The 19,573-nt window shown below is 41.6% G+C and overlaps 1 protein-coding gene across 2 annotated transcripts in view; it reads right to left on the bottom strand.

The window, feature by feature from the left end:
- Nucleotides 1-266: 266 nt before the first annotated feature.
- st3gal3b (ST3 beta-galactoside alpha-2,3-sialyltransferase 3b) overlaps nucleotides 267-19,573 on the bottom strand; it is a 108,193-nt gene continuing 88,886 nt past the window's right edge. For both annotated transcript variants that reach the window (XM_038269953.1, XM_038269952.1), the window contains 3 exons: nucleotides 14,864-15,010; nucleotides 9,496-9,642; nucleotides 267-847 (listed from right to left, as the gene is read on the bottom strand). In XM_038269953.1, coding sequence (XP_038125881.1) covers nucleotides 758-847; nucleotides 9,496-9,642; nucleotides 14,864-15,010 — 384 coding nt within the window. In that variant the 3' untranslated portion in view covers nucleotides 267-757. The remainder of the gene's footprint in view (nucleotides 848-9,495; nucleotides 9,643-14,863; nucleotides 15,011-19,573) is intronic.

A 19,573-nucleotide genomic window follows, 5' to 3' on the forward strand; every position in this document is an offset into this window, starting at 1 on the left:
TTCTCATTATAAACTTCAGACTTTGATGGTGTCTGACCTCAGGTATGCAGCCAGATGACCTCCATGGCTGAGAAGGAAGAAGAAGAAGAAGATATGTAGTTGGGGTGGGGAGGAGGGCTGGGGGGGCTGAGACACATGATGAATAAGGAGGTGTAATGGCTCTAAACCTGCTCTGCAACATGAGGCCACTTTCAATTATAACTTTTCTAACCACAACATCTCCATCCAACACAAACAGGCCTTTGACGGTGATTAATGTTGAAACGTTCCGTTTGGAGGTGAAGATTGATTTGCGAACGGGTCGGGACACGGACTCGGACTCAATGACACGATGATTGGAAGGAGGCGGATGAGGTGATGGAGCTACTGCAGCTCGGTAAAAAGCACAGTACAAACCTTTGATATTTACAGAGTAAAGAGAATACATTCAGGCAAAACAGGAGGGGGGTGGGGGGGCTCCCCGGCGCGAGGTACGTTTGGCACTGCTAATGCGCGACCCGTCCCCCACACGCCGCCCCGGGTCCAGGAGCAGAGAGCCTGCAGGGCCGCCGTCCTCACACTGATACAGTACGTCTGAAGCGGCGCGGCCGCTTGGCACGCCGCCGCCGGCAGGTCCGGTCCTACTGAGTCATGGTTCAGTTCTGAAGGCACGCAAGAGCATCTTTCATCAACCCCCCCCCTGAGGGGGTTCTCGCTGCGTTCCAGCTTTCAGGTCGGTCTTCCGTGGAAGCGGCAGAGGGAGGTTGTGGGTTTAAACTCAGATTCCTTTGGTGAGATCCGTGATAACGTTGGCTTTAACCAGCTTACGGAGAAACTCCTTCTCCTTGGAGATGTTGTGAGTCCAAGACTGCAGAAAAACAAAAAAAGAACAGATTTACGTTAGAAGTTTTTTTATATCATATATATGTGTTTTTTCTTTCATTCTCTTTTTTTAGATTGAGTTTCCAATAAAGGATTATTGGGAACCGCTTCAATAAAGACGCCGTAGAGTGAGAAACTCCAAAAATGCAAACGATGTCATGGAGACTTTTATATCCAGTGAATCCGAAAAGAATCTTCGGATTTAAAGAAACCAATTTTATTGCAGATTTTTTTCTTTAAAGAATGAATCAGTTTCCTTGAGCTTTTCTCATACATGTGTTCTGTTATCATTCAGTTGCTGAAGAAAAGATTTTTGAGGCCATTTTCTGTAAAGCCGGGCATCGACTGTACGATATTTTCAATCGTTGCTCGCAGCTACAGCTCACACTTTACGACGAAAACGCAGGGTTTAAAAGTTCACAGCTCACGATTTTTGTTCTCACACTGTATGACCCGACGCTATAATGCGATCTACCTGCTCACACTGTACGTCTAAAAACCAGGTGGGACTCAGCTCCGCAGTGAGATGGCGCTACTCGGACTCGTCTATCCAGAAGCCAAATGAGTAGCAGAGGAATATGAAGCTCAGTAGAGGGAAACGCGCTGCCTTGGCTATTTTTGCAATTTTGTGCTAAAGCCCTAAAAAGAAAAGGAAACGACGTATTTGGACAAAGACATGGCTAAGCTAACATGGCTACTACGGTCTGTCAGTTTTACTGAAATAAATTCCATTTCACTCGCACCCCCGCCATGCAGGTGTTTTCATCTGACAGGAAGAAGAATTCTTGTTTGCCCACTGAGCGATTTGCCCACGACTAGCTTACGACGGCCGACTGAATTTCAAACATGTTAAGATTTTCTCCCTACCTTACGGCTTAAGGCCAGAACTCACTGAATCTGATTTTGCATCTGATTCGAGAACAAGGTTGTGGCGTTTAGCGCTCATTGAAAGTCAATAGTCGGCAACAGACTGCCGACCTGTCCACGGTGTAACCTGCCACTCGCCCGTAGACGGCTGGAGAAAGATGGCACCAGCACCCCTCGCGACCCCAGCAGGGATGAAGTATGGTGCAAAATGTATGGATGTAGGAAACTCAATAATCCCATTTACCCTCTGAAAACCGATCAGTGCCGAGTTCTGACCGGGCTTGGATCAGTTAACCGTGCCGAGCTTGGTTCCTTACCACGGTTTACACACCAAGTGGCTCCTCGCCTCCTAGTGGCGATCTACAGTACTACTGCTTACTAGAGGTAAACAAGCAAACCAACATGGCGGCAACCGTATCATTCAGGAAGTTATGTTTTGTTGTCATTGTGGTATTTGCTTTTTCGCGGAGAGTCAGGCGAAGAAGGCAGCCTTGACAGAGTCGGCGTTTGGAAAGCGGATACGGCAAACAATGATCTAATCAGGGCTTACAGACGCAGGAAACAATTAAAAACGTTGAGGTTCATCACCCTGCTAAGCAGAATCATCACTGAAATGGTGTTGCACAGTCGGGAAGCTAGTATATTTTATGAATGTCTGAAGTTTCATGATTACGGAGGCTGTGGGGGGATGACGCGGTGAGCTCATTCGCTCTTTGTTATCTGAGAACCGAGCCAGAACTAAACCGCGGCAGAACTAAACCGCGGCAGAACTAAACAGCGCCAGAACTAAACCGTGCCAAAACTAAACCGCAGCAGAACTAAACCGCGCCAGAACTAAACAGCGCCAGAACTAAACCGTGCCAAAACTAAACCGCAGCAGAACTAAACCATGGCAGAACTAAACCGCACCGGAACTAAACCGCGCCGGAACTAAACCGCGCCAGAACTAAACCGCGCCAGAACTAAACCGCGCCTAGGGCTGGGTATTGTTCAAAGATTTTCGGTTCCGATACCAATACCGGTACCTTCACTTCGATACCGGTTCCTGAACGATACTTTTTTCGATACCAGTTTTTTAATATCCATTCAAAGAAAAAGAAAATTACACAACATAAAAAAGTACAAATCTTGAGTTTTATTTTAAGCTCTGATTTTTCCATTTACATTTTTCCTCTTACATAAAAAAAGTCAGTGTCTAATATTTACTGTTACATTGTGAGGACCTTTTTACTTAGCAGTTTTCCTTTAAAAATTACCATGTCTGACAAACAAGCCCGTTGAATGGGATCCTACTGACAGCGCACCGCTGGTATGTGGGGGTCTGAGCGGCTCCCACAGAAATATTGGAAGGCAGGATGAACTGACTGCACTGATTAAATTTTCAGGTGGATTTTCCCGCTTAAAAACATAATAAAACTACTTTATTCCCACTGATCACAGCAAATATAGCTGCAAGGCAAATAAAGGATAGAGTAGCTCCGCCCAACGCGCATCAGACACACTTTTGCACCGCGCAGCCAGAGCAGCAGAGCTTCTTCAGCCGCGCGTCAGAAACTGGTACAAGCAGCAAAAAAGGAAGCAGCAGACGTGATTTTGCTGCTTCTGCTGCGTCCAGTTTGAAAGCAGCATGATTCACTCCGGTCTGGCTTTGCTCCGCCCACGGGCTGCTGAGAGGAGGATGGCTGCGCCGGCTGCGGTCCGCTCTTCTTGCAGTCAAACACCGAGCAACTTTCTGCTCTTAAATTGTTTACGTGCGCGATGTATTGCATTGCGCACTATTAGCATCAGTCTTAATAAAGTGAAGCCGCACTTTTGACCTGGGGGGCATTTTAAAGGGGTTCCGCGACGCTGCAACCAGTTCACAACAGATACACATGAACCCTGGCTGTAGGCGGGACCACCTGTGTATTTTTCCTGGATGACGCAATCACGTTAAGTGTTACAGCCAATCACCGAAACTTGGTACCGAAAGACGAGGCATGTTTCGATACTCTGTAGAACCGAAGCATTTCGGTCGGTACCATAAAAGAACCGAAGTTCGGTACCCAGCCCTAACCGCGCCAGAACTAAACCGAGCCAGAACTAAACCGAGCCAGAACTAAACCGAGCCAGAACTAAACCGAGCCAGAACTAAACCACGGCAGAACTAAACCGCGCCAGAACTAAACCGAGCCAGAACTAAACCGAGCCAGAACTAAACCACGGCAGAACTAAACCGAGCCAGAACTAAACCGCGCCAGAACTAAACCGAGCCAGAACTAAACCGAGCCAGAACTAAACCGAGCCAGAACTAAACCGAGCCAGAACTAAACCGCGCCAGAACTAAACCGAGCCAGAACTAAACCGAGCCAGAACTAAACCACGGCAGAACTAAACCGAGCCAGAACTAAACCGAGCCAGAACTAAACCGAGCCAGAACTAAACCGAGCCAGAACTAAACCGAGCCAGAACTAAACCGAGCCAGAACTAAACCGCGGCAGAACTAAACCACGGCAGAACTAAACCACGCCAGAACTAAACCGAGCCAGAACTAAACCGAGCCAGAACTAAACCGAGCCAGAACTAAACCGCGGCAGAACTAAACCACGGCAGAACTAAACCACGCCAGAACTAAACCGAGCCAGAACTAAACCGAGCCAGAACTAAACCGAGCCAGAACTAAACCGAGCCAGAACTAAACCGAGCCAGAACTAAACCGAGCCAGAACTAAACCGAGCCAGAACTAAACCGCGGCAGAACTAAACCACGGCAGAACTAAACCACGCCAGAACTAAACCGAGCCAGAACTAAACCGAGCCAGAACTAAACCGAGCCAGAACTAAACCGCGGCAGAACTAAACCACGGCAGAACTAAACCACGCCAGAACTAAACCGCGCCAAAACTAAACCGCGGCAGAACTAAACCGGGGCAGAACTAAACCGCGCCAGAACTGAACCGCACCAGAATTAAACCAGCGCCGAGCCATTCTGATGAACTATTACCATGTTAGCGCGGTTCAGTTGTGTCTGGTACGGCCAGTTCTGTTCTGCATACCATTTACACTCAACAGTAATCTCAGTTACCGTGCTCGGACCGATCTAGGCACAGTTTCAAAATGGTAAATGGAGCTAATGGGAATGATCACACATGACACGATTTCCTGCAGGGGGCAGCGTAGCTACGACTAGAGGCCAGGTCTATTTTAGTCAGACGATGCAGCAATTCAGCAACAATTTCATTGGTCGGACAGGAAGAGAGACGTGGTTTCAAAGTAAAATATCCGCTTTGGGAGAAAATACAAAAGAATCCGTTTGGAGTCGCACATCGCGTTTATATTAAGCAGGACAGACTGGAGCGAAAACAATGAAACAATAAAATAGAAACTTTCCCCATGATAGGAGTTCAGGACAGAAAAGGGATAAAGCAGTGATCCTCTTTGAACCTCACTAAAACTAAATAACGAGGGGCAAACAGAGCAGGTAAGCGCAGCGTATCTCTCTCACCTCTTTATAAAAAAAAAAAATATTTTTAATCAATGTAACAGTTTCCTTAAATTTCAGGACCACATGCAGCAGCGTTTTAGAGCAGAAGCAAAGTTCAGTTTACTCTACAGTTCAGAAACCGATGTTTTTGCGTTTATCATTCTAAGCAACAGCTTAAATAAAAATGACATTTTGACTTTCTAATAAGGCGTCCAGGTGACGATCCTGGAGATGAAAAGCCTAGAGAGCAGAGAGGAATGCAGGTACAGCGAGCTTTATCAAGCATAAAAGACGGAGCTGGATGGCAGCAATGCTGATCTTTATCACCTTTTACTCTGATACACATCATCTGTTTTGAAACAGCTGGATGAACTGAAAACGCCATCAGCTATAAACGGCTTTCAGAAGCCTGGGGTTACCTTGGAGCGCCATGTTGGTTTAAAACATTTAAAACAGTTGGTGGGATCCCAGCATTTCTGATCAGCTCCAGCCTCAGCAGATCGTTCATTATGGAGGGTATTTTGTTCCATTATTATTGCAAAGAACAAGTTTTGGACAAAAATGAGAAAAAGAATGCAATCCCGAATGTTTGTAAAACTACAGCCAGTCATAGATTTAATATTTATTACGCAAAAACAATCAGATTAATCGATTATTGAAATAATCATCAACTATTTAGTAATGGATAATCGTTAACTGGACTATAGAGACTCTAAAACATGCTTTTAGCTGACAGAACGACCCACTTAGAGCAGTAATTAAAAAAAAAATGCATAAACATTTGACATTTAAAGTCGTAGGGAAGCGGCTGTTCCAACCGTTGCATTTCCGACTTCTCCCGAGTGGTGCCCGACTTTACACGAGTGAATAAAGTGAATGTGATTGGTCGATTATCAAGGGGGCGGGATTGTTGTGGCGGAAGGTTTGCAAGCAGGTTTGATTGTAGCCGGTTTGTTGGAAGCATCTTGCCAACTAGTTAGCAACTTAGTGCTAGCAGGTTTCCAATGGGAAATTCCATTGGGACCAAGTAGCACTAAATTGGTGACTTAGAAACGACGCTGTCAAGGAACGCTATGGACAGCGGAAACATGCAAGAGGAGGAGAGTTTAGTGTCGGAGGTCGTGGATGAGTCTCCTCCGTCATCCATTTATTTAGAGGAGGAAAGCGGGATGAAGATGTTGTGGAAGAGGACGCCAGGGCGGCAGAAGCTTGGTTTGGTGTAGAAGGCTTCCAGCCGTACATGTTTGAGCCCTTGCCTCGCAACGCTGCCAGTTCTGTTAGCTCTACGCCTGCCGAAGACACAGAAGTCCATCCCCGTGAACACTGGGACGCAACTCAATGGGAAAGAAAAGGATTCGGATTTCAACCATTGCGTATATTAGCTGCGACACATGAATCAAGATGCTATGACCGAAAACATTTGATTGACAGATGACCGTTGATATATGATTGGATGAATTTAGGTGTTCAGGCTGACGTAGAACTAACTGGCCTGCAGAAGATAATGAGAGAAACACAGATTTTAAGACAGGATTTTTTTTAAAATAGAAATGTTCTAAATTTGTTTAAGATTAAGCCAGAATGATTTGATATTTACATATGACGTCTCTACGACTTTAAGATAAAAAAAATTTTTTTTCATCTCTTAATCTGCTTTATCCAGAACTCCTCAAGTTGAAAAGTTTTGTTTCACCGATTGTAATTTTGTACTAAATATTATTTTACGAATCTTTGGATACTTGATCAATAATCAAAAGAATAATCGACAGATTAATTAATTTGGAAAATAATCGTTAGGTCTAACTCTAATATTTACTCCTCGGGAATCACATAGCTGTGAATCTATGGAGTCAATTTTCTTCCATTATTCCATTGCAAGCCAAGAACAAGTTCTGCAAAGTGAAAAAAAAAAAATGTAATCCAGAAATTAAACTTTAAAAAACATTTTAATTTAAAAAAAGTTCTGAGAATAACTTTGCTGTTGCAATAATGCAAAAATTTTCTATATTTCATTTCTTTTTTTTTTCTTTTTTTTTTTACATATTTGATATTTTCAAAAAAATTTCTTTTAAATTTTTGTGTTGCAGTTTAAAGAGTTTTCTGAATTGGATCCTTGAAAAATTGTGTTTTCTGGATCATATTTCCTTCACTTAAAACCCTATAAAAACACAAAAATATTGCTGCTAACCTCCGTCTAGTTAGAAATAGAAATGTGCCTTTGATTTCACTCCAGAAGAAAGGAAATGTAAAAAAAACAAAATCTGCAATTTTTTTTCTTCTTCTTAATAAACTGTTTTTTAAAATTTAAATTCTGGATTTCATTTTTTTCTTCAAATGTTCGCTTGCAACAATAATGTACGAACATTGACTCCATAGCTTCACAGCTGTGTGGCTCCTGAGGAGCAAACATTAAACCTGAGCGGCTGCAGTTTGGCTTCGTCTCCCAAACAAAAGCCTTTCCATTTATTTAGCCTCCTGAAGCAGACGAGTGTGGAAGAAGACGGCGATAATAAACCGTGAAAGTTCACGCGGGAGTTTAGACGAAGGTTATCATCATACTGAGCTCATGGTTTACACTCATCAGCGCACGGGTGACATCTCCAATTCCCCTGCATCCCAGCGTAAACACACAGAGAAAGACTGACTGATTGTGCTGGGAGTGATCAAACGGCGTGCAGTGTTATTACCACTGATGAAAGATCTCCAACCATTCAGTCTGCTGCTTGTTTTTTTTCCCTCTTTGAAAAGTGACAGCATGAGATTTATCAGTTCTTTCTTTTATTCACCTGTTAGTTCTCTCTGAAGGCCGAACACAAAGCAATGAGGATATCAGACAGGAAGAATCACTCATATCTGATAACATCACTGGAGATTAAAGCCTCAACTTTCATCTCTAAAGAAACACCGATTTTGCTACTGATCTCCGGACCGAGTTCGCAAAATATTTATATATATTCTTCTAAACTACGGCGCTCCATCCTGCTACGGAGCGGCTTTCTGAGATTTCCACAACGACTCTTAATTAATAAATAATTAGGGTTTCATACATGGATCTAACAAAGAGTTTGAAACTTTTAAAAGAAAAGTTTGGTCAGAATTCAAACTTCTAAAAGTTCTTTAAATATGAAATTATTCCAAACTGTTCAATAAATGATCAGTGTTTTTAATTCAGAGTAATTTTCATGTGAATGTGCTTTACTGGAGGCATCCATGTTTGTCAAAGAACACTACTGCCACCTACCGGTTTGTGACGTCACGGTGCGGTATCGGCTGTTGATCAAGTCCCAGTGCTGTATGATGTAAGATGTTGACATTTCAACATCTTTTTCTGAATCCCACATTGTAGCATGGCATAGACAATTCACGTTAGCATTTTGAAGAACACCTGCTTGCTTCTGATGATTTCCTTTAGCTAACCAATGAGTGTTTGCGTTCTATGACTCATCCAATCACACTAGTTTTCACCAGATGTGGGTGGAGCCAATGATCTGCATTGGATGGAGCACATGACGGGAAATAAATATTTAGAAACATTAAACCGAAGCCAAGAGTAACGAGTAACGTTTGATTTAAAAATGTAAGGAATATAAAGTAACGATACTTGTGTGAAAATGTAACAAGTAGAAGTCAGAAGTAGGAAGAAAAATAAGTAATAGAGTAAAGTATATATACCTAAAAAGTGTACTTAAGTACAGTAATGAAGTATTTGTACTTTGTTACCTGACACCTCTGGGAGTGAGGCGTTACTGGGAGTTGGGAGAGGGCAAAAATGGCCGCTCCCAGACTCAGTGATCGTGACGAAAATAATTATTTTACATTTTTTACTGATTAACACTAAATTCATTAAATCACCGCGAACGTATTAGTTTTAGGAACGGACATTTTAGGATTCTGACATTTTCCGTCAAGTATTTTATTTTTCTTTATCGATATTAGGAACTGAAATATCGATATTATATCAGGGAGCCGAAAATAACGATATATTGCCGAAACAATCTTTCCCCACACCCCTAGTGGCGGATATTCATTTTCTTTGTGAAGTCAATGATTTGTTGTGGTGTGTTGCGTTGGTTAAGTTAAAGGTTTTTAACTAATGCATCTGATTAGAACTTTATGAATAAACTCCATTTATTTGAAATATAGTTTTCCTGTCAAATATGCGTCTCTAAACACGTATTTCTATTCTGAGGCCAAACAGGATGAGTTAAAGCATTTTCTCTTCTATTTTTGCATCAATAATAAAAAAAAGAAACCCACAAATTCTTTGTCATTTCCAAAATGCAAACACAAAAGGGGGCGACGCACCTCTTTAATGGCGGACATCTTGACATTCTCGTAGTAGTGCAGAGGAGCGTGAGGAGATGTCATGTCGTAGCCAAAACCAGCCACCGCCACCTCGTCACAGTTATGCAGCGCCATCGTTATAGCAACGGTTCCCAAAGTTGGAATGTTCTGCAGTAAAAACAGAGAAGTGGTCACCACACACATTAAGCAGGGGTATGTTAGCATGAGCAGAATGCATGCCTTAGAAAAAGGCTGGATAAGCACAAAAATAAAAGTCCCGCATCGAGACCTGGACTGTCATCAAAAGTTAATCACAAACACCCGACTTCACCCGACCCTCTTTAGGAAATAGTTTCATGCAAATCGGTCATAAATCCTGCAAACCAAGGAGTGAAGCGGCCACAGCGGGATCAGAGACGCAGCAGTCATGACTTCTTCGTGTTCGAGGACTAAAGCGCTCAGATAAAACTTTGCTTTTTAAACCCAGAAAGCGCGTTTTTCACACCATTTATCAGGTTGTGGAAAGTTTACCTTAAAAAGGACATTTCTGTTTCCGTTTTGGACCCAAAATTATTATGACAATGATTTCTGCCTTAATCAAGCAGCCAAATATGCTTCTTTGCCTGCTGTGCACCTCTGGCTTTGTTCTGCTCTGCTGCTGCTAACTGAATCGGAGCACTTGGTGATTAACTATTACCTTAAAGATGTGACCCTTGCAGACCCACGGCCGCGGTGATGAACGGGGCTGAAGTGTGCTTCCTAACCGCCCCAGGCTGCCAGAGACTCTGGCTCCACAGACGCTTTGTTTGCATGATTGAGGGAGTGGACATAGCACCAAGAATCAGGCAAAAAAAAAAAAAAAAAACGTGTCTGCTTTGAAAAAAACATGCAGGTGGAGAAGAGAGAGTGTAAGGAGGCCCCATTTAAATCATTACCCTGATTTGCAGCCCTCAGGGTTGCTGGAGCTGCACCAGCAGCTGGCTAACCTCCTGCTGCGCTGCATGCTTCTAATCGCCCTTATTTTACACACACACACTCAACATAAACACTTGCATAACAAATAGATATCCCCATTAATTTCCATGTGCATAAACACTCAGCATGGGGGGGGTATGATGTGCTAAATCATACATGTCTGCAGCCTGAATTGTTCAACACAGCGATGTGAACACAAACTCATTATCTCCTCCTTCACACACACAAGCAGATGTTGAACACATGTGGCGGCCGGGCGAGTTTGACGCCCGGGAGTTCTGGTAGCCCCAGAGGGCAGAGTCGGGGTGATGTGCTCCTCATGCCCCCTCTGATTTTCTAACAATACTCCCCTGCAGCCCCTCAACAGCACAAACAAGGCCTGCGTAGCAGCAACACATGCTGGGACAGCCGGGTTATGGAAAAAATGAAAATACAGCCATCGATCAGCTTTACCATTCATCTTAAAACAAACTTTATTAATAAATCGACAATTCTAAATAAAGATTTGGGAAATTGTAGGGCTGCAACTAATGATGGAGGGTGCGATTTAAGGGGAAGGGGAAATTTTAAGACTAATAGATGTAGAACAACATAGAAAAGATTATGTTTATCAATTCGTGGAGTTAAGTGGAACAAACTAAATGAGAACCTAAAGCGATGCCCAAACATATTCCTTTTCAAAAAAATGCACAAAGAAATTATTTTCAGAAGGTGTAGAGATAAATGTAGAAAGGTTTGTTTGTGTTTTTTGTTTTGTTTATTTGTATATATGTACGGAAGAAGATTAGGGCCACTGAAAAATTAAAAGTTAACTGATTTTCTAATTTTATTTCAGTATAGTATGGGAAAAAAGTCAGAATTCTGACTTTTTTGTAATGTGTTGACTGCTCAATAAAAAGCCTAGCAAGGATTCCCCTTTGCAAAGCATTTCAGGAAAAATCTGACACTGTCTGTTTCATTTTTTATAGGTTAAAGTTGGGGAAAATTAACAACCCTAACAATTGTATATAATCTTCAAAATTTGTCACAATTTCTGCATTAAGTAGATTGCTCTTTCAGCTAATTACGTTTTAGACTTTGTGTGCTTTAAGTCACAATTTGATTCCGATAACAAAATTCGTTGCATTGCAAAAAATCTAAATCTAGATAAGTCATTTTTTCTTAAAATAAGTGCATTTGTTTTTGAATTGAGGAGGTAAAAGAGACATTTTGCCAATGGAACAAGACAATTTACACTTAAAATAAGAAAAAACACAATTGCATTTTTTTTATTTTAAGTGTATGTTATCTTATTTTCTTATTTTAAGAGTAAAAATACTCATTCCATTGGCAAACTATCTCATTTACCTGCTCAAATTAAGGGTGAATACACTTAATTTAAGAAATTTTTACTTATTTCTAGATCGTTTTTGCAGTGTGATGATTATTTTAAGAGTTGATTAATAATAATTAGTGAAATTAATCGTTTCAGCCCTAAATGACATTTACCAGCTCATCTACGCTCCGCTGCTTAAAGATATTAAAGAGGAATTTTCTCAGAAATGAAGAGGAGAGATTGAAAATAAAATGACTCGATGGTTTACCAACACAGAAACGGTGGTTTTATGATAAAATCATCTTTAATGTGTCCCTCTGTCAGCACTGCAGAGCGAGGAAGCAAACAGAAAAGCGCCAAAGAGAAGCAATAATAATAGAAACACAATATTTACAACTGAATCCCAGTCTGCTATTATGTCCATAAGTGTTATGGGTACATGAACACTCCCAATACAAGTGTTTATGGATATAAACACTTACCATAAGTGTTTATATCCATAAACCATATAAACACTTTTCTGCGTTCTGTTGTCTTTTTCAGGCAAACACAACCGTTAATCATATATTATCCTCTGACGGTGTTTTTAATGTCATAAAAACATCAGAATATGATTGAGAATATTCTCTCCTCTTCAGTATATAGAACCCTGTTCTTCCTGAAAGGCCATCCACTAGTTTTTCTTCTTCAACTTAGAGTTCATTAATGTTCTGTTGGTCTGTGGACCAGAGGCGGAGCTGGAGGGGGCCCAGAGGTGGCCCTCTAATACAGAAGGTGGCAGCAGTAATACTCTCATTGGAATGTTTAAACTTATTAAACATTTGTGAGCTCTTTCCCATCGTCTTCTTCATTTTTGATGCTTGTAGAAGTTTAGTTCTGACGCGAGGCTGAAGCAGCTTTGCTGCTCTGGCTGCGCGGTGCTAAAGTGGGTTTGGCGCGTGTTGGGCAGAGCTACCCTATCCTCTATTTGCCTGGCAGCTGTCTTTGCTTTGATCCATGGTAATAAAGTAGTTTTAAGATGTTTTTAAGTGGGAAAATCCACCTGAAAACGTAATCATTGCAGTCAGTTCATTCAGATTATCATCCTGCCTTCCAATATTTTTTCTGTCGGAGCCGCTCAGACCTCCACATACTGTCAGTAGGAATCCCATTCAACAGCAGCCTCTGGCCCGGTCGCCTCCTCGCGGATTGCTGCGGCGGCTGGAAGCGGTTTTCATGTACGTAATCTAAACTGCAGGCACCAGGATAATAAAAGCGAACATGTTTTGCCGGCAGGTTTCTACATTTTAAGCTAATTTAGGCGTTAATAAATTGTTTCAGAGGAGTGATCATAGCGCTCTGTGTCAGCAGTGATGTGTCTGTCTCCCTGCCAGCTCCCAGATTAGATTCTCTGATTGCTTGACGTGGCGCGTCGAGCAGCAAAAGTAAAATTTTTCTATCTTGAGCAGCAGCTGCTCAAAACGCGCTGCAGGACCTTTTGCTGCACCTTGACACACGTCAACCATTGAATTTGCATGTAAAATTGCTGCTTCTGCCGCGCCTGCTGTGTCCGGTGTGAACGCAGCATAAAAGAAGCTAGCAGCAGCAACCCAGACTGACAGCTCATTGGCTTATTTGGATCACGTGCAGCCTGGAGCCGGACGCTCCGGAGAGCTTTACCATATTAACAGGAGAAGCGGCGCAAGTGAAGTTAGACTGTCGTTTGACAACATGCGGTAATTTATAAATGTTTTTAATCAGGAGGCTCCGGATGTGGACCGCGGCCCGCTAATCTGTGACCGCTGCTGCAGGCTTCGCTTTGTGCAGGTGGTCTGGGGCGCAGTGGGGCAAGGCGGTAACAGAGGATGTAGGATTTCAGGGTCAGTGTGCATTAGTTATCAGGGTTCCTACAGCATAAGGCAAGTTAAATTCAAGACTTTTTAAGACTTTTTAATGCCACTTGAAATAAAAAATTAAGACCAAATTCACAACACAAGAAAAACCTGCTTGCTCCAACTTAACCCAAAGGTTTATTTTAACATAAACCACTGCACTAATGTTTCAAATGTTGAAAAGCTTCCCATACAGGAAGAAAGCTAAAAACACACAAATGACAGATATATTTTAACAATTATTTAACTGAATTCACAAACTTTGTTTTAGCAGGGAACAAAACAAATCAGTTTTAAAGCCCCAACATAACCAGTGCTAAGTCTTTTTTGCAGCTATTTTTCTTTGTATGGTTTTCTTAGTATGTTTGATTTGGTGATAAGTGGAGGCGTTGCAGAGACAAGGGTGGAACTAAACTGAGAAATACCGGCTGTTTCTCCGTAACTCCATTTTGACGCTTTGTGTTTCGCGCTTCGCATGTGCGACTCCACTGCCTTAATTCCCATCGTTCTGAGCTTGAATCACTTCTTGCACTAAATCCACTGAGCCTCATGTATGTTCCCTGGTTTTAGCCATGGAGGAAACTCTTTTGGTTACATTTGCACTTGCTCATATTTTCCAGACAAGAAGTTAATGGTGCATCTCCCAAATGTCCCGGCCGCAACAACGCTTTATTGGTTCCGCTATCGGGACGGAACCAATAATGGAGAGCCACTATTTTTTCTTTTATAAAAAAAAAAAAATACAAATTTTTTTAATTTTAACGTTTTATTTAGATTACAAAAATAAATCGTGATAAAAATAATCCTATTTATGATGTTTTAAAAAATAAGACCTACGACAGACTGATTTAAGACATTTTAATACCAATTAAGGCCTTAGTTTTATTTTTGAAGAATTCAATGCCTTTTAAGACTTTTTAAGGACCCGCGGGAACCCTGGTTACTGACTCGCCACCCATATTAAAGTTCTCTGGCTACGCCTCTGTTGTGGACGTTCTCCAGTTTGTTATTGAAACTGAACCAGGAGTGAAAATCCTCTTAAATTAACTCCAAACTTCAATTTCTAGCTTTGCTAATGAGTTTAGAGCTGTATGGAAATCACTGATAGCAGGTTTGACTTTACTGTTTTTAGTACAGGAACTGTGGCGCCGCCTTGTTGGCCAGCGAAACCAGTGTCGAGTGAAAGCAGTGTGATACTGGTGGATACAGATGTGAATGCTCCTCTTACCCCTTTGCCCATTAACCCGTTGTTGAACGGCAGGCCTATGAAGTGGAACGCAGCCTCGTAGATGAAGTATGGATTGAGGATTCTCATCTCTGTTGGGTCCCGAGGCACATACTGCGCTACGGACTTCCAGAACCCCTCCGTTCCCCTCTGGATTGTCCAAAACGGAAAAGGGGAAGAAAAAGAGAAAAGAGTGGAATGTTAGAACATGAACAGAAACATGACTCAGCCGGTAGACAGGCAATGAGGTCGGCTGAGAAAACATGACAGCAGGTTTACCTATGCAACGCTGACATGAAAACCAGAAGCTAAGCAGGAGCAGAGGCCTTTCTAGCGCTCATTAAGGAAATGGCTTTCTGGCCTTTAATGGATGGAGTAAGGATGGAGGGCTCGCAGGGCATCGGTAATTATGACCTGCCAGACGATACGTCTAACAGCCTGAGAGGCCTACCGATGCCCCGGACTGGTTCTAATTTATAGAAAACTCCTTCATCATTTCAATACCATGTAATAAAGATGCTCATTAATAATGTAATATTCATTTCACCCCAAACTTTTGGCATTGGCTGTTGAACCATTAGTGACAGACCCCGGGTATCAGAGGACAGGTTCAAGATGGCGCCACTTTCATCTCAAATTTGGGTTTTAAGGTGGGCAGCGATTATAAATTGGATCATTAAATCAACTCTCTAGTATAAAGTTCAGCTCTTCTACATCATCCCAGACAGGTGGTCAAAGTCAAACCTTTTTCCTGCACAGCAGCACTTTCAAACCGTAATCAATGCCTTTATTACATCTCGGGTGAACTACTGTAACGCACTTTATTTTGGGGTGAGCCAGTCCTCCATTGAACGTCTGCAGTTGGTGCAAAATACGGCCGCATGCCTTTCAACTCTTTGTAGGACGCTCAGGGAAATACTTTAAAAATCTAACTTTCAAGCCAATAGTGTTTTTGGAATCCAGGACAAGACCTTATTACCTTTGTAACATAAAAAATATGGATATTTTGATGGAAAAAATGAATGTCAATTTAATAAGAAGAAACGCCAACTTGCCCGAATATATTAAGAAAAAGAATAAAAGTGCTTCTATAAGAAATTCATGGAAAAAAACTCTGAGTGTGAAAGAAACACATTTTATTTGGTCCAATATAACCTTAGAGGCTTTAATCCTGATACTGTTACTTACATTTTTTAGTTTATAAACCAAAATATAATTGTTAACTAGGCTTATTAACTTATTTTTTTACTTTTCAATTAGCCTTTTTCCTTTTTTTCTTGACTTTTTTTTTTCTCAGCTTAATTTCCAGCAGGTAATCTATCATTCAAGGGCTCATCTAATTGGTCAGATGCCAAAATCAGATGTGCAGCCATGTAGCAGCATCTTTGCTGAACGGCTGGATATAGATCTTGTGCTTCTAGACCTCACTCGGTGGCTCTGGTCAGCTGACCTGATTTTTTTAATTCTTTGGCTTTTAACATAGCATGAAACCCACTCTGTTTTTGGATTTGTGGATTATTTTCATGGTTTTTTTATTTGGTTTTATCAGTTTTGAATCATTTACACTTTCCTCGATGGATCCTTGGCTCCTACAACTCATTTTTAATGTCATGATTTGTGGACATTAAGATCTAAAACGAAGCATCATCTCCTAGTCAGACCCTTAATTCAGTGAAAGTCTGAGGTCAAGAGTAAAAAAAATATGCAAGAGGAGGTAATTCCAGTGGCTGGAAGTTGGAGGGGATTGTTGGGAGTTGCAGGGAAGTGGGTTTGCCATTCGGCTGCTGTTCAGCTGGGAAGAGCGATTTTAATGCCTTCTACTGTATTTCATTTTATTATATTTGCTTTATTCCTTTAAACTTCTGTATTGTTTTTATACAACTCTAACTTTACCTGATATGTACAGCACTTTGTTACAGCTGTGGCTGTTTTAAAGGGCTTTATAAATAAAGTTTAGTTGAAAGTCTAAAGGAAGTTCTGCTTTATGCAGATTACGCTCTTTTGACTCCAACTGATCCAACAAAATCGATCCCAGCATTCATTAACGGTGTTGAAGAATTCGGACTGATTTTGGGGTCCCTGGTTAAACTCCGAGAACGGAAAACCACAGGAGCGGACGAGTCTTATTCTGTGAACCTGGAGGCCTGGAGGGCTCACATTATGCCAAAGATTTGTCAACTTCATAACAAGAATGTGAACGCATTGTTTAAGCATTTTGAAGATAAAGATGGTAGTTGGATGAAGATCCTCATATGGTTCCTAAAGAAAATGACAATACTTCCTAAAATATTACACCTTCTGTCTACGCTTTACTCCATCCCTAACAGGAAGCAGATTATGGAAATTAACAGAGCTACTTTAAAGGTTGTTTGGGCAAAACCTGAAATAATATCTAAGATCCTGTTTTGTTCTTTTATGTTTTAATAAAAATAGGAAAAGGAAAACGAGACTAACAAAGATTACAGTACAGGGCTCGATGTTAACCATCGCCCGATCTCCCGGGGCAAGTAGTTTTTATTGTCGGGAGAGAACAAATTTCATTGCATTTGCCCGCCGGGCAATGATCATAAAAAAAAAAAAATATTTATCATTCAAAATTACTTTAAAATCACCGACATTCGCTGAAAACGACCCACAAGCGTTGCCGGCGCCATCTTTGTTGTTTTGTACACATTCTCGCGTGATTTGAAAAAGCTGCGTGATTTTCCGCTAGATGGCGTGATTCAGACGCAATCTGATGCATGCATATACACACCAGGAACCTGGAAACTTACTAAATTACATGTTTCATTGATATATATACAAAAATGAATATTAGGAACTAGAGATGCACGATATAATCGGCCCCCTATCGGTATCGGCCTAAAAACTGAATATCGGACATCGGCCACCCCACCGATATTTAACCCGATATTTGATCAGCTTCTGAGTTTCTAAAGTCTAAAAAAATAAAAAGTACTACTTCTTCTTCTTCCTCAAAAACTTCTTTTTTACAAACTTAAAAACTTCTAAAGACGAGGGAAAAAATATTGATCCATTAAAATATCCCAATATCTTCATATGCTGATATATTGCCATTTAAAAACACCATATCAATCTCTTTTACTAATGAAATATTGCTATATGTCATCGTTATGCTACGAAATCCCCCGAAAATTCACCAAATGTTGCCATATTTTTATATGTTGATATATTGACGCGGTATCGATCTATTTTACTAACAAAATCTCACAAGAATTTGCAAAATATCACGAGAGTTTGTAACAGAAGGATGAAATTTTACGAGATTTTGAAAGTAAAATAGATCGATACCGCGTTTTTAAAAATCACTTTGATATCAGCATATGAAAATATACACTCACCGGCCACTTTATTAGGTACCCCATGCTAGTAACGGGTTGGACCCCCTTTTGCCTTCAGAACTGCCTCAATTCTTCGTGGCATAGATTCAACACGGTGCTGGAAGCATTCCTCAGGGAGTTTGGTCCATAATGACATGATGGCATCACACAGTTGCCGCAGATTTGTCGGCTGCACATCCATGATGCGAATCTCCCGTTTCACCACATCCCAAAGATGCTCTATTGGATTGAGATCTGGTGACTGTGGAGGCCATTTGAGTACAGTGAACTCATTGTCATGTTCAAGAAACCAGTCTGAGATGATTCCAGCTTTATGACATGGCGCATTATCCTGCTGAAAGTAGCCATCAGAAGTTGGGTACATTGTGGTCATAAAGGGATGGACATGGTCAGCAACAATACTCAGGTAGGCTGTGGCGTTGCAACGATGCTCAATTGGTACCAAGGGGCCCAAAGAGTGCCAAGAAAATATTCCCCACACCATGACACCACCACCACCAGCCTGAACCGTTGATACAAGGCAGGATGGATCCATGCTTTCATGTTGTAGACGCCAAATTCTGACCCTACCATCCGAATGTCGCAGCAGAAATCGAGACTCATCAGACCAGGCAACGTTTTTCCAATCTTCTATTGTCCAATTTCCATGAGCTTGTGCAAATTGTAGCCTCAGTTTCCTGTTATTAGCTGAAAGGAGTGGCACCCGGTGTGGTCTTCTGCTGCTGTAGCCCATCTGCCTCAAAGTTCGACGTACTGTGCGTTCAGAGATGCTCTTCTGCCCACCTTGGTTGTAACGGGTGGTTATTTGAGTCACTGTTGCCCTTCTATCAGCTCCAACCAGTCTGGCCATTCTCCTCTGACCTCTGGCATCAACAAGGCATTTCCGCCCACAGAACTGCCGCTCACTGGATGTTTTTTCTTTTTCGGACCATTCTCTGTAAACCCTAGAGATGGTTGTGCGTGAAAATCCCAGTAGATCAGCAGTTTCTGAAATACTCAGACCAGCCCTTCTGGCACCAACAATCATGCCACGTTCAAAGTCACTCAAATCACCTTTCTTCCCCATACTGATGCTCGCTTTGAACTGCAGGAAATTGTCTTGACCATGTCTACATGCCTAAATGCACTGAGTTGCCGCCATGTGATTGGCTGCTTAGAAATTAAGTGTTAACGAGCAGTTGGACAGGTGTACCTAATAAAGTGGCCGGTGAGTGTATTTGAGTATATTATTTTTCAAAGTGTCAGAAATGGATAACAAAACTGCTATTTTCAATGACTACTTATTTTTGTCCAGCTTTAACATCAGTATCGATATCGGTTATCGGCTACATGAGTTTTAAAATATCGGCAT

Source organism: Cyprinodon tularosa, unplaced genomic scaffold (assembly GCF_016077235.1).
Source record: "Cyprinodon tularosa strain WSP-4 unplaced genomic scaffold, ASM1607723v1 ctg744, whole genome shotgun sequence".
Taxonomy (NCBI): Eukaryota; Metazoa; Chordata; class Actinopteri; order Cyprinodontiformes; family Cyprinodontidae; genus Cyprinodon; species Cyprinodon tularosa.